We start from the raw sequence: 14,981 nt of genomic DNA on the forward strand, positions 1-14,981 counted from the left end.
TAAGTTGTTTTGCATAAATAAGTTGTTTTGAATAAGTTGTTTTTTAAAATGAAATCGGAATAAGCTGTTTTGTATAAATAAGCTGTTTTGAATAAGCTGTTTTGCACAAATAAGCTGTTTTGTATAAATGAGTTGTTTTGAATAAGCTGTTTTGCACAAATAAGCTATTTTGTATAAATAAGTTGTTTCGAATAAGCTGTTTTGCATAAATAAGCTGTTTTGAATAAGTTGTTTTGCATAAATATGTTGTTTTGCATAAATAAGCTGTTTTTTAAAATGAAATCGGAATAAGCTGTTTTGTATAAATAAGCTGTTTTGAATAAGCTGTTTTGCACAAATAACCTGTTTTGTATAAATGAGTTGTTTTGAATAAGCTGTTTTGCACAAATAAGCTATTTTGTATAAATAAGTTGTTTCGAATAAGCTGTTTTGCATAAATAAGCTGTTTTGAATAAGTTGTTTTGCATAAATATGTTGTTTTGCATAAATAAGTTGTTTTGAATAAGTTGTTTTTTAAAATGAAATCGGAATAAGTTGTTTTGTATAAATAAGCTGTTTTGAATAAGCTGTTTTGCACAAATAAGCTGTTTTGTATAAATGAGTTGTTTTGAATAAGCTGTTTTGCATAAATAAGCTATTTTGTATAAATAAGTTGTTTCGAATAAGCTGTTTTGCATAAATAAGCTGTTTTGAATAAGTTGTTTTGCATAAATATGTTGTTTTGCATAAATAAGTTGTTTTTGAATAAGTTGTTTTTTAAAATGAAATCGGAATAAGTTGTTTTGAATAAATAAGCTGTTTTGAATAAGCTGTTTTGCACAAATAAGCTGTTTTGTATAAATGAGTTTGTTTTGAATAAGCTGTTTTGCACAAATAAGCTATTTTGTATAAATAAGTTGTTTCGAATAAGCTGTTTTGCATAAATAAGCTGTTTTGAATAAGTTGTTTTGCATAAATATGTTGTTTTGCATAAATAAGTTGTTTTGAATAAGTTGTTTTTTAAAATGAAATCGGAATAAGTTGTTTTGTATAAATAAGCTGTTTTGAATAAGCTGTTTTGAACAAATAAGCTGTTTTGCATAAATAAGCTGTTTTGAATAAGCGGTTTTAAAAAAGTGATCCTAATAAGTTGGGTGTAGAAAGCAGTTTTAAAAAATTATAATATGGGACTTTATTAGGCCCACAAATAATTAGATTTTATAGTGGGCTTACTTGGGGTGTAGAAAGCAATTATGTTGGGTGTAAAAAGCAATTATGCACGGTGCATAAAGATCTCCTTATGCACCATAACCACTCCCGAAGAAAACCCTTTAAAAAGGAAGTATGCAATCAATATGCATGTGGTGTTATGGGTGTAGGGCCTACACTGGAGGCCATGATCTTCAATCTCTATTAATATGCCACGTCATTCGTGAGGCTTCGTGAAATTTTAGTTTGCACTTGAGCATTTTCCTTTTCCAAAAGAGTAAATATGGTCTCACAAGTCACGTGAACTTGAAAAATTAGATTAAGCATTCATTTGTGTCAAGACTCAACCTTACCCAGTGATGCTATTTTAAGCGAATTTATATTCACGAATGCATCCGAAAGCACATAGATTCTAGGCATACAAAAATTCAAGGCTAAAATATGGTATTGGTCCCTGTAAAATAGGTCAGTTTTGGTTTTAGTCCCTGCAAATTTTTTTTTATAGTTTTTGGTCCCTGCAAAAATAGGTCAGTTTTGGTTTTAGTCTCTGCAATTTTTTTTTTATAGTTTTTGGTCCCTGCAAAAAATTTTGTTTTTGGAAATAGTCCCTGACCCCAGTTATGTGATGATTTGTCACTTTTATAAATTAAAAAATAATTATTGTATCTATTTTATTACTATTATTTTTTAATTAAAAAATAATTATTGTTATATAAATTATAAAAAATAATATTCTTTTTATTAAGTAAACACATATGCCACATATGCACAAAAGTGACAAATCATCACATAATTGGGGTCAGAGACTATTTCCAAAAACAAAAATTTTTGCAGGGACCAAAAACTATAAAAAAAAAATTTGCAGGGACTAAAACCAAAACTGACATATTTTTGCAGGGACCAAAAACTATAAAAAAAAATTGCAGGGACTAAAACCAAAACTGACCTATTTTTACAGGGACCAAAAACTATAAAGAAATTTTGTAGGGACTAAAACTAAAACTGACCCATTTTACAGGGACCAATACCATATTTTAGCCAAAATTCAAAACTTATTGACCTTTGACCTTGGTGGAAATCAAGGTGGTATGGGTGATAATAAGCCGGTCATAAATTGCCACATCATGTCGTGAAATATTTTCTCGCTTTATCAAGCATTTTCTAAACACATCACATTATAATAAATTATTTTATTATTATTTTTAGGGAAAGAAATTCAACTCATTTTATTAGATAATACTATCTCCGTCCCTAATTATAGGACCCTTTTGCTAAAATCACGGGAATTAAGAAAGTGAATATTTATATTAAAGATGTTTGTAATCACTATTGTTTTTACAATTTCATCCTTAAGAGAGAGTTAGTTTATGTTTTCCATATGCAATTTATTGCTGATTAATGAAAAAGATGTATAATAAATATGGGCATGTATGTAAAAAAATAATTAATGTAGTTGGAAATAACAAAGGGGTCTTATAAAAAGGGACAAAAAATTTTCTCAAAATGGTCTTATAATTAGGGACGGAGGTAATAAGTCGTTAATACAAGACGGTACATCAATAAATAATTGGGAGCTAACTTCTAACGGAGCTGTCTATGCTAATTCATGAGCAACCCCATTTATTTGCTTCCTGCAGAACTATACCTTAGAGTTGCTAAAAAAGAGTGTTAAACATTTGTCTACAAGAAACAATAATGCTACCAAAGTCGTTATTATTGTTATTGTTACCATTGAAAGCATCAACGACAATCTTTGAATCTAGAGAAAAATCTGTGTTATCAAAGTCTAACTCAGCCGCCCACTGCAACGCTTCACAAAGTCATAACGCCTCACCAACATCCACCGAACATAATAAGGTCAGCCAAGTGTTTTTTGCCAAAACAAAACACCTGTCGGCATCGTGAATGCACATACTAATACCCACATAAAATTAGTTAGTGTAATTGGAGTAATTTAATATAAATTCCAAGGTTTTCCTTTTGTTTCAACTTATCATAGTTTATTTGGATTGACGTCTAATTTATCTTAATATGAATTCCAAGGTTTTCCTTTTGTTTCAACTTATCAATAGTTTATCTGGATTGACGTCTAATTTATCTAAAATCATGTTTAAAGTCACGGTAACATAAAAGCTATTTAATAGCTTGAGGTGTTTAGCAGTGAAGGTGTATTTGAACGCGCTATTGCACTGACAAACGCGTATTCAAACATATATCAAATCTACTTTTCCTATGAGATGGATCTTAAACTCTCATTCAATATGAGACTTTTACAAAGACATTATCTTATACACTACAATCTTTTTAAAAAAAAAAGGGTGTCGACACTTATTTTGGTAAGCAGCAACATTTTGAACCACCACATTATGAAACTATAAGCGGAATACATAGGCCGCTGAATTCACTGTTGGCAAGTATTTTGGGATGATTTTGAAAACCGCTTGAGTAATCTAGGAGGTCTTTTAGCAACAGTTATACTTTTTTTTAACAAGCTGGGCTTCATATAAGTTAACAAATGAATAGCGATGAATCCAAAAAAAAATTTCGAAAATTGTTTTTCTGACATCAAAAAGTTCACAATGACACAAGTAAATGATCAAATTACCCCCAGCAGTAGTTAACTGCTTATGCCATAGGCAGTTAACTACCGCTTGGGGTAATATGGTCATTTACTTGTGTCATTGTGAACTTTTGTATGCCAGAAAAGCAATTTTCAAATTTCTCGGTGGGGGCAAATATCACATGCTATAAGTTTTAGAATTTCGCTCTTCTCCCAACAAGTTTTGCTCTCACCCAATCAAATTGACCAAAATACCCCTGTGTGAGTTAACAAACGCATGTGTAAAATTCTGTGTTAATTAACTCACGCAGCGTGACTTAAGTCACGCAAGTATAAAATACTGCGTGAAATTACACAAATAATTGAACCGAATAACGCCAGTTTAACAACAAAATCACATAATCGCACGTAAACGATCAAAATTACACAAAACCATCGTTTTCCTCGCAATCACATAATCACACATAAACGATCCAAACGGTCCAAATTACATAAATTCGCCGATAATGATCTGTACTCACTTAATCACACTTAACGATACGTAAACGATCCAAATTACATGAATTTGTACTTAAATTCCAAAAATCACATAACGGTCCAAATAACCAAAATTCATCGTTTTTCTCAAAATCACATAATCACGTATAAACGATCCAAATTACACATAAACACAAAATATTCAATCTTCCCAAAACAAAAACATTAGGCAAGTGGGGGCAGCTCCCAATACCATACACCTGCATCTGTAACTGATTATGAAAGTTATCATTTTTCATATTCTTAGAAAAATCTAAAAAAAAATTCATCAATTTTATTTGATTTTTAGAATGTTTTGGTGGTATTTATATATAATATATATATATATATATATATATATATATATATATATATATATATATTTTATTTGAGAGTTTTTTTTTTAAATTTTTACTTTATTTTTTGATTGTTTTTAAAAGTGAAATTCGCAAGTGATGAAATGTGAGAGATTCTAATTGGTTCTTATATATAAGCATATTTCAAAATCTATAATCCAAATACATCCAAACTATGTTCGAATTATAGAATCCGAAACTCCATGAGCATTTTTGTAAAAATAAAATAAAAAATAAGGTGCACGAAAAATGGATAGAGTGAAAAAATTAATAGTATATTTTTTATTGGACTACATAACTTTGTGCCTCCATTGCTTTCGTAGGCTTACGAGGATCTTCCTGATATCATCTTCTGGAAGTTTCATTTCCGACCTCTTATGATACTTAATAAGGCAAACTAGTTTATCGAAATTAACGACGAGAACAATTGAACCTGAGACATTAGGAACACAGTCAAAAGTATCAAACCAACACAACCAGACCAACTCAAATAGGTTACTTATGCCCAGATTTACCCACTGGCGAAAAAACACCATTTTTTTCGAGATTACATATTCGAACACAAGAAAAAAAGCATTTTTTCTCTGTCCTGGTTGATAAATCATGATGGCGTAGTTTTTTTTGGAAATCTTGGGAGAGGCGAGGTGGAGTGGGGTGTGTGTTAGGAAATAACAGGGCTGAAGAAGAAAAATAAACAACACAATCACAACACAAGAATATAACATGGAAACTCCAAAACCGGAGAAAAACCACGACCGTTGTCTAAACCGACAACTAGAGAATTATCACTACGTGAAAATTTTTACAACACATAGATTTCTCTCACTCTCACCCCAATTCCCCAGTACACCCACACTCTCACAAAGCAAATATTTAAACTAAGTCAGATATAAGCTTAAAGTGCTACTGACTGGTGCATCTAACAAAAAAAAACTAGGTTCAATATATAGCTTTGGTCTTCCCCTTGCTTCACTAAACTAAGCGATGTGGGACATAATCACCAATAACTAATATTTTTAACCTTCTTCTTTATTCATGAAACTTAACAATCAAACCCAACAATCTCCACCTTGATTGTAAGAGTTTCATCTTCCGCTTCCATTTTCTACACCGACAATCATACTCCACCATAAAGAGTATACTTCACTTGAAACTAAACCATTCCAAGAATTTTTTCACGTCGAAACCTTGCTGAAAGATTATGGTGCAACTCCCATGTTGGCTTCCAGGAAGTTCTTCAGCAATCGACATATCTCACCACACACCCTGCATCAATGCCAACCAATGCCCGTGTGTTGTTCTGAATCCTCTAGCAGTTACTTGTCCTTTTGCATGGTATAGCGGAAATACCATAAGGACACACTTAATCTTCTAGATAAGATCATCATCATCTCCCAAAACAAGGGAGACATTGCTAGCACTTGCCTCAGAGTCTTTTTTAGAAACTGCTCCACGTGGACAATTTCTCTTTAAATGCCCAGACATTCCACACTTCCAACACGAAAAATTCTTTGCATGGATCTTCTTCCCATTAGCCCCACTTCTAGTTAACAACATTGAGCTTGATGAAGTGCTTTCATCACTTTTCATCCTCCTTTCTTCAGAAATAATTTTAGTTGCAACTTCTTCAAAACTCAAACTTTCCTTCCCATACATCAAAACAGGTTTGAGATGAACATAAGAAGGTGGAAGGGACAAAATGAGCCTTAACGCTTTATCTTCATCATCAATCTTAACTTCAATTGATTCTAACTCAGAAACAATATTATTCAAAGTACTAAGATGATCATAGATTTTCGTAACCTCTTCCATGCGCAAATTGTGGAATTGCTCCTTCAGCAACAACCGATTTGAGATGCCCTTTGCCTGATATAACCCTTCGAGCTTTTCCCAGAGTTCTTTGGCTGATGACAGATTCTGCACATTCGCAAGAACATTCTTTGCCAAACACAAACGAATTGCACTTGCAGCTCTCAAATCTAGTTCCTCCCACTTATCTGCCTCTATCTTGGAAGTGTTTCCTTTCAGCGCCTTGTGTAAACCTGATTGGCACAGTACCACCCTTCTTTAGCACCTTCACATAATCACACTTCTTTTTTCTGATGTGGAAGATCAGACAATGCTGCAACCACAGAGCATACTTAAAATTGTGATATCTCACGGAACCGAAGCTCTTGATACCACTCAAATCTAGTTCCTCCCACTTATCTGCCTCTATCTTGGAAGTGTTTCCTTTCAGCGCCTTGTGTAAACCTGATTGGCACAGTTAGGGATGGCAATGGGTACCCAATGGGTAGGGTACTATAGTACCCTTCCCTATACCCACGTTTGTAAAAAATGCCCGTATCCGAACCCGTACCCTCGTGGGTAACAACTTTAGTGCCCTTCCCCATACCCTCTGGGCACCTAAGTGTCCATACCCGTACCCATTACCCGCACTTTAATTATAAAAAGACAATAAAAAACATCACAATTGAAATAAAATTATCATCCAATTTTTTTTAAAGCAACTCATAAAATAGGAAAAATCGTAGTATTTAGCAAAATAAAAATACATCCAAAATATTCCTCGAAAATTAAAATAAAAACATATTCAAAATACATATAGCATACTAAAATAAACATCAAATTGATTTAAATCATAAATTTGTAGCCAGTGAGCTTATGAAGGTAAGGATGAAACGATTACCATATTAGTTTTTAGGTTTAGGTTTATGCTTAAATAGCTAAATAAATTAAATAAATGTAGACCAAAAATAAATAAAAATATTTATTATATTATATAAATATGTATATGCGGGTTGCGGGGCTGGGTAGTGTAGTGCCCTTACCCGCATCCATACCCATATAAATTTGTGGGTAATTACCCGGATCCAAACCCATACCCATAAAGCGGGGTTTTACCCCACCCATTGTACCCGGATCCAAACCCATACCCATAAAGCGGGGTTTTACCCTACCGATTGTCAACCTACCGATTGTCAATGCTGCAACCACAGAGCATACTTAGGAAGATCAGACAATGCTGCAACCACAGAGCATACTTAGAATTAGAATTGTGATATCTCACGGAACCGAAGCTCTTGATACCACTGTTGGGGAGTCTGGGGAGTCCCGGAGCGGCAATGAGCCAAACGTCCAGGACCATAAGAGACTTGAACACCACACTCTTACCCAAAATCTTAAGGCAATGGGTTTATGAGTTCCCTCTCTTATATATCTTTTGTTTCCTCCATTCGTAGTCGATGTGGGACATAATCACTCACACTTGATTACCCAACAATCTCCCCCTCAAGTGTGAATCACCCACATCACTAGCCTGATCCACACTAGGATCCCGCTCCCACTCCTCACTGAGCCTTACCACTGTTAGGAAATAACAGGGCTGAAGAAGAAAAATAAACAACACAATCACAATACAAGAATATAACGTGGAAACTCCAAAACCAAAGAAAAACCACGACCGTTGTCTAAACCGACAACTAGAGAATTATCACTATGTGAAAATTTTTACAACACATAGATTTCACATAGATTTCTCTCACTCTCACCCCCAATGCCCCAGTACACTCACACTCTCACAAAGCAAATATTTAAACTAAGTCAGATATAAGCTTAAAGTGCTACTGACTGATGCATCTAACAACAAAGAAACTAGGTTCAATATATAGTTTTGGTCTTCCCCTTGCTTCACTAAACTAAGCGATGTGGGACATAATCACCAATAACTAATATTTTTAACCTCATTCTTTATTCAAGAAACTTGACAATCAAACCCAACAGTGTGTTGGTGTGTTAAAGTAGCTCTCTCATCCTAATAGTTGTAGCTCTTAGAATGAGCCTTGAGCCCAATGACAATAATCTGGAACATGTTCATTCAAAATTTTAAACAACTCGTCTCATATCGGCACCACTCGTCTCATATCGGTACAAAGACAGGAACCAATTTAGTGGTTTACTCTTTGTTTTAGACTCTCTTATCTAAGTATGAGTTACAACTAGTGTGCCTAAACTTTCTTTCGTAGGGTGAATGCCATGACAGTGTGGTAAGGTTACACAATATTTGCAATATGACCAAAATACATACCACACTATACTGATTACATGTAAAATTATTGCAGAAGAACATCCAATGCAAGGTAAGTAATGCATTCATTTATGAAAAATCCAATATTGCCTTTTCGATGTTTGCGATACTTTATTCGTATAGCATGGATAAAAATTTGAGGCAGGTGATTCCAATTCACTTAAACACAACTTGGATACACCATGTTTATTTTGAAACAACTAAATTCTAATACTGTCTTTGTAAACAAAAATCAGAAAACTTGGATAGTTGCACAAGAACTCGGGTCTCTTCAACGCAATGACCGAATTATCAAATAAGAGAAGATTACATATAAATCAAAACACACTTGCAACAGCAGTAAATATAAATTACACTTGAACAAAACATACTACAATGGAAGAGAAAATTCAAGCTAACTAAAATTGTACATTTTGATTACTAACCTTATTGGTGAAGGGGCAACAAAGGAAGAAACAAGAGTGGGTTGCACTATGAAGCACTGACACAAATATTAGACACGACACTAACACGTAGACATCGGTAGTTACATGTCTCAGTGTCATGATGGTGCCGGACATGGACATTAATCTGAAGTGTCGGTGCTGCAGTGGACTTGAATACAAAACATAATTAACAATCAAACTACTCTTCTCCAAGGAAGAAAACTGTTGGTTTTTTAGGATCCATGATCTCCACCGTCCCTTCTATCATCTTAGCAACTTTCCCCATTGTTGGCCTTGCCTCAGGCCTATCCTGCAAGCACCACATTGCAGTCTTCACCATTCTGTTAACCAATTGAAAATGTGCTTTACTATCATAAGCATGACAAATTTGACTATCAAGAATTTCTTCAACTCTCATTTCCTTAAACATCTTATCAAAAGCCCATCCAGGAAAATACCATTCATCACTCCTCGCCACAGAGCCTTGAATCTCGAAGTTCCTCACTCCACTCACAAGCTCCAGCAACACCATACCGAAACTATAAACATCAGCTTTTGAAGTTATTGGATCTGCTGTTATCCATTCAGGTGCCATATAACCAGGAGTTCCTCTCCTTCTTGACATAGTCACCATGTCTTCTTTTTTCCTTAGTTTCGCCAATCCAAAATCCGATATCTTAGGACAACAATCATCGCCTAAGAGAATGTTTTCTGGCTTAATATCACAATGCAAAACCCATTCCAAACACTCCTCATGTAGATATGCAATTGCCCTTGCCATACCAAGTGCAATTCTATACCTCATGTTCCAATCCAAAACAGGTTTCTCTGAGATACTTGGATCTGGTACACTAGTATCATGACTTAGATCAGATTCTGATTCACCAGTACCACTACTCTTTTTAGACTTGATCCTGAAGAGGTACTTGTCCAATGATCCACCCGGAATGTATTCATAAACAAGTATTCTCTGACCTTTCTCGGCGCAGAAACCCCACAATCGAACCAAGTTAAGATGATGCATCCTCGCAATGATTGTAACTTCCGCCCAGAACTCAGCGTCACCACCGGTAACATTCTTTAAGCACTTCACCGCAACAACACGGTGATCAGGCAACTCACCTTTATAAACATCTCCAAATCCACCTCTCCCAATGAGATTCGAGAAATCATTAGTAGCAGCTTTGATCTCCGAGTAGGTAAACCTTTTCGGACCACCTGCAGGTAAAAGCTCAAGACCTAATGTGGTAGCCATGTCCCTATACTTGATATACCTCTTAAGGAAAGACCAAAAGAAAGCCACACCAGCAATAAGTTCAGCTGCAAAAAGCGTGCAAATAATAACAATATTTCTCGTGGTAGTGTTCGAATCCTTCGGTGGTAAAGGCAAACTTATTCTCACAGGACAAGTTGTTTGCATAACTTGTGTCATACCAATGAAATTAGGAGCTTCTGTTTCCTTCTGATCCACTTTCAAAAACAAAGCAAGTTCAGTCCCTGGTGACCAATAACCATATTGAAGCTGTTTACCTCGTAACAAAACACAATAGCCCGATCCATCGTATTTGAATCCAAATCCAAGACAGTCCACATTTCTTGTACAATTTGATTCACAAATTGAGTAGTTATCAACAAAAATTTGTTTCATTAAACCATTACTAGTATAATTTACATAATCAAGCCTAAGAAAATGAGTATTATTCGAAAGTTGAATTTTTCTCTTACAACCCTTTTCACTTCCACCTTCAACAGGCTCAAATCCAGAAGGACAAACACAATAAGTTGAATTATAAAAATCTTCTCTAGGCATACATATCGAATTAGGACCGCATTTTCCTTTGATTTTACACGATTCCCAAATCGCTAACCAAACAACAACCCATGTATTCTTTTGCTCAGGATAAAAACTATAGATTCTCAAATTTCCATCATCATCAAGAACAAGTTTTCTAATCCTAGAATCACCATAATCAGAAGTAAGAAAAGAATTTGCTTGCATAGTCATTTTTCCAAGATCATCCATACTCACCAAAGGGCTTGGTGTGTTATAGTATTGAGATGAATTATCATTATCATTATCATTGAGAATCAAAAAACTAGAATTAACAAACTTAAACTTCTTATTACTTGAAACAATTTCAATATCACTAATGTTTTGCTTTGGTAAAATGGTATTAGTAGGATTCAAAAAACTAGTCCAATTTCCAAAAACTAATTTTCCACTATCATCAAGAACAAGTTGTGAGGAATTGGAATGATTAACAAAGGAAACATTGTTGAGTAAAAGTTCACCTTTTGAAGTGATAACAAGAGAGGAAGATGAGTTTAGCTTTGTTGGTATGCTCCAAATAAGAGGATTTGAAGTTTGAGGTATTTTTGTGAACCAAATAGAGAAAGTGAATTGGTTTGGTGAATTTGGTATAGGAAAAAAACCAGCTGAGAAATTTTTGTTTGGTGAGGTTAGTGTTCTGTTTTGTGAAGGAAGCCATGGTGAGTTTGAGATGTTGAAAGATGTTAGTTTTTGTTGTTGTTGGGAAAATGAAGGTTGAAGATTTGTGAGGAAAAACAAAAGGAGGAAGAAAATTGAGAGATGCATGATTTTGTGTTTGTTTGGAAGATGAAAGTGTTAGTTAGTTGTGTGTGTTTGGTTGGATTTAGGTGTCATTTTTAGATGAGATTGGTGGCGGCTATGTTTGAGTTGACTAGAGAAGATTGGACTTTGGATTTTGGATTTGATTGTGTCATTCTTTGTTTTACATTAACATACACGGTGGTATAATTGACTTGTTGAATTATGCACTTCCATTTGCAATTTAATATAATATAATTAACTTATTCAATCATATGGTCCCTTAACTTAATTGATTGTTTTAATTTGGTCCCCTAACTATAATTTGTATCAATTTTGTCCTCTATGTTTTGCTTCGTTACTAGTTTTAGTCCTTTCTGTTAACTTTTTTTTTTAAAAAAAACTAACAGAAATGACTAAAACTAGTAACTGAGCAAAACATAGAAGACCAAATTGGTACAAATTATAGTTAGGGGACCAAATTGAGACAATCAATTAAGTTAAGGGACCATGTGATTGAATAAGCCTATAAGATTCATCTCTTTGCCCAATTAAGACATTACTCCCTCACTCCCTTATTAGATCATTATTAAATGATCTGTTTGACAATGTACATTTTTGACCTGACATACTTTGACCGTATTTTTATACTAAAATATAAAGATAAATAATATAATATAAGATGTTGTTGGATTCGTCTCGATGAATATTTTCAAAATATTAAATTTTCATAATTTTTTTAAATAAATAATTAAAAATATTAAAGATAAAAAAATATGCATTGCTATGTGTGTTTGAGTCAACTAGGTCATCCTATAAGGGAAGGAGGGAGTATAAGTTTTTAAATAATATCATTGTTTTCCGCCACTTTTATAAGTTTTTAAAACACTTTAAATAAGATCATTTTGCAATTTTTAAAAAACAAGGGAAATGCTAACTAGTGCCCTCAGGGCAATGGTTAAGGAAGCAAATATAGTAATTTCGTATTGGAACTTGTGCATTCAACTCCTCAAAAATTTAAGAAATTACTCCCTCCGTCTCTAAATTATAGTCGTTTAAGATTTGTGCACGATTATTAAGGAAATGATTAATTGTGTTGATTTCAATGGTAAAATTAATACTCCCTCCGTTCCTTTTTAAGTGTCACTTTTGGAGAAAAATTTTGTTTCAATTTAACTGTCACTTTCAAAGTTCAATGCAACATTAAATGTTGTTTTACCAATATTACCCTTAGTTATTTATTGTGGAGAGAAATATATAAAATGAGATATTAAATGAATAAGGTTATTGTAGTAAAAGTATGAAATATTGTATCAAAAGTAGTAATATTTATTGATTGTATTGGTTTGTGTGAAATGTCAAAAAGTGACAATTAAAAAGGAACGGAGGTAGTATCATTTACTAAAATACTCTTATTAATTGTAGTTAGTGAAGTAGTTAAGTTGGATGAAATTCAATAAATAAGGGTATAATAATGGAAAAAAATAATAAATGCTGCATTGGTATTTTAAAGTGACAATTATTCTGAAAAAAAGAAAAAATGTTAAAAAAACAATTATTGTGAGACGGAGGGAGTATCAATTAATTGGAGACAGAGTGAACAAATTTTCATAATATTACTCAGCAAAGCCTGTGAAACTAGGTCCGTAGGATGCTCATAAACCACCGAAAAAGTAATTTGAGAACCGTCCTTAGTTGCAAGAAAGGCTAAAATTCTAGTCAAGTTGAAGATAACGCTTAATTCTCCACACTAGACTTGAATTTCCAGCTATAGAACAAAGGCTTGAAACTCACCCCGACAATGTAGTTTATTTTTTCAAAATATCTGTTGAAAAATGTTCTCAAAATCAACAATAGGCGGTACACACCCATCCTAAACCACGATGCTTAGAAACACCATCAAGATTAAATTCTAAGTCTATAACACCATCCATATAAAATTCTAATTTTATGTATTCTTCAATATACATTTTTTTTAATGGAAAAATGTTTAAATAAGTTGGGTTTCGGGGCCCAACAGGGTCAGAACAGATCTCAAAGTTCAAAGAGCATTTACAGAAATACTTACATATTACATATTAAGAAGGTCCACACATCAACAGAGGGACTTGAACTCACGACCTTATAGACGAATGAATCTTTGTTGATTTAATATCGATTTTTCAACACATTAATTTGATGAGGTTAAAATTTAAGTGAGACCCCACTAAATTGTTTATGTTTTACATAAATTTGGTAATTAATGTAAATTTTAACTAGTAGAGAAACTTTATTAAAACATGTCTATTACATGGCGTGTTGCTTGCTAGTATTTCACAAACACACTTAAAGTCTGGTTGGAAAAGGGTTTGCAGGAAAGGGTTTTTGAAGGTAAATTCTATTATTTAAAATATATTTTATATGTAAAATGTTTTCAAAGAACAACATGATAAGTGATCATATAATACTTAATGTGCACTTATTGATTTAATTCTTTATTTTTATAGGATGAGTAGTTTAAAAGAGAAAAGTAAGTCATTCTTTTCCCCTTTAAAACCCTCCATATATTGAAACATATCAACTTTGGAAGTTTTCCCTAAAAAAAAAAAAAATCAACTTTGGAGTTTAGTGGGGGAAGAAGATGAGAAAGAAAATATAAAGAAATATTATGCTTCATCCGAGATAATGTATTTATACTAAATAATAAATAAATGCTTATGATTAATATATATATGCTTTTTAGTTTGAGAGTATTATAAAAGCATAAATTGGAAATGATGAAGTTATCTAAATCCTTGAAAATCATCTTCGAGTTTAATTTTGAGTTCTTCATTTAAAAAAATTGTATTATTATGAAGAAAAAAAAATTCATTCAAGTTGAGGACTATAATTTTTCTTTTTCTCTTTTCTCATTATTTGTAGTCCAAGTCTTCCCTCTTCCTCAAATGCTTCACTATTGTATTAAAAATAAGAGAAATGATATTTAAACAATTATTTTATAACAACTTTTAAAACAGCTTTCTCTCTTATACTCACGATACTTTTTACTTTATCTCTCTATTGCTATGGTTTCCGTGCCAATACCACTTTTTTCTTTGTAAAATATGGTTGTCAAATAAGTTGTCACCAAATTGGTTGTTCAAATAACACTCCTCTAAAAATAATGATATTTGAACAATTATTTTATAACAACTTTTAAAACAGCATTTTTTTTTCTTATTCGTAAAAAAAATAAAATATTTTCTCTTCTTATTCGTTAAAAACAATAAAAAGAGAAAAAGTAAGAGAGGAAGAGAAAGAA

General features: G+C 33.0%; 1 protein-coding gene across 1 annotated transcript; it reads right to left on the reverse strand.

The window, feature by feature from the left end:
* Window positions 1–8,977: 8,977 nt before the first annotated feature.
* LOC146953366 (G-type lectin S-receptor-like serine/threonine-protein kinase At1g34300) lies at window positions 8,978–11,922 on the reverse strand. Its single transcript, XM_085709227.1, has one exon. The coding sequence runs from the start codon at window positions 11,726–11,728 to the stop codon at window positions 9,332–9,334; it is 2,397 nt and encodes a 798-aa protein (XP_085565353.1). The 5' UTR covers window positions 11,729–11,922; the 3' UTR covers window positions 8,978–9,331.
* Window positions 11,923–14,981: the final 3,059 nt, after the last annotated feature.

This window comes from Medicago sativa, chromosome 1 (genome assembly GCF_051527215.1).
Source record: "Medicago sativa cultivar Bolivia chromosome 1, Bolivia_mono, whole genome shotgun sequence".
Taxonomy (NCBI): Eukaryota; Viridiplantae; Streptophyta; class Magnoliopsida; order Fabales; family Fabaceae; genus Medicago; species Medicago sativa.

Bases quoted from the DNA above. Each gene is read 5' to 3' on its own strand.
- LOC146953366 (XM_085709227.1), bottom strand. From the start codon at position 11,728: ATGCATCTCTCAATTTTCTTCCTCCTTTTGTTTTTCCTCACAAATCTT.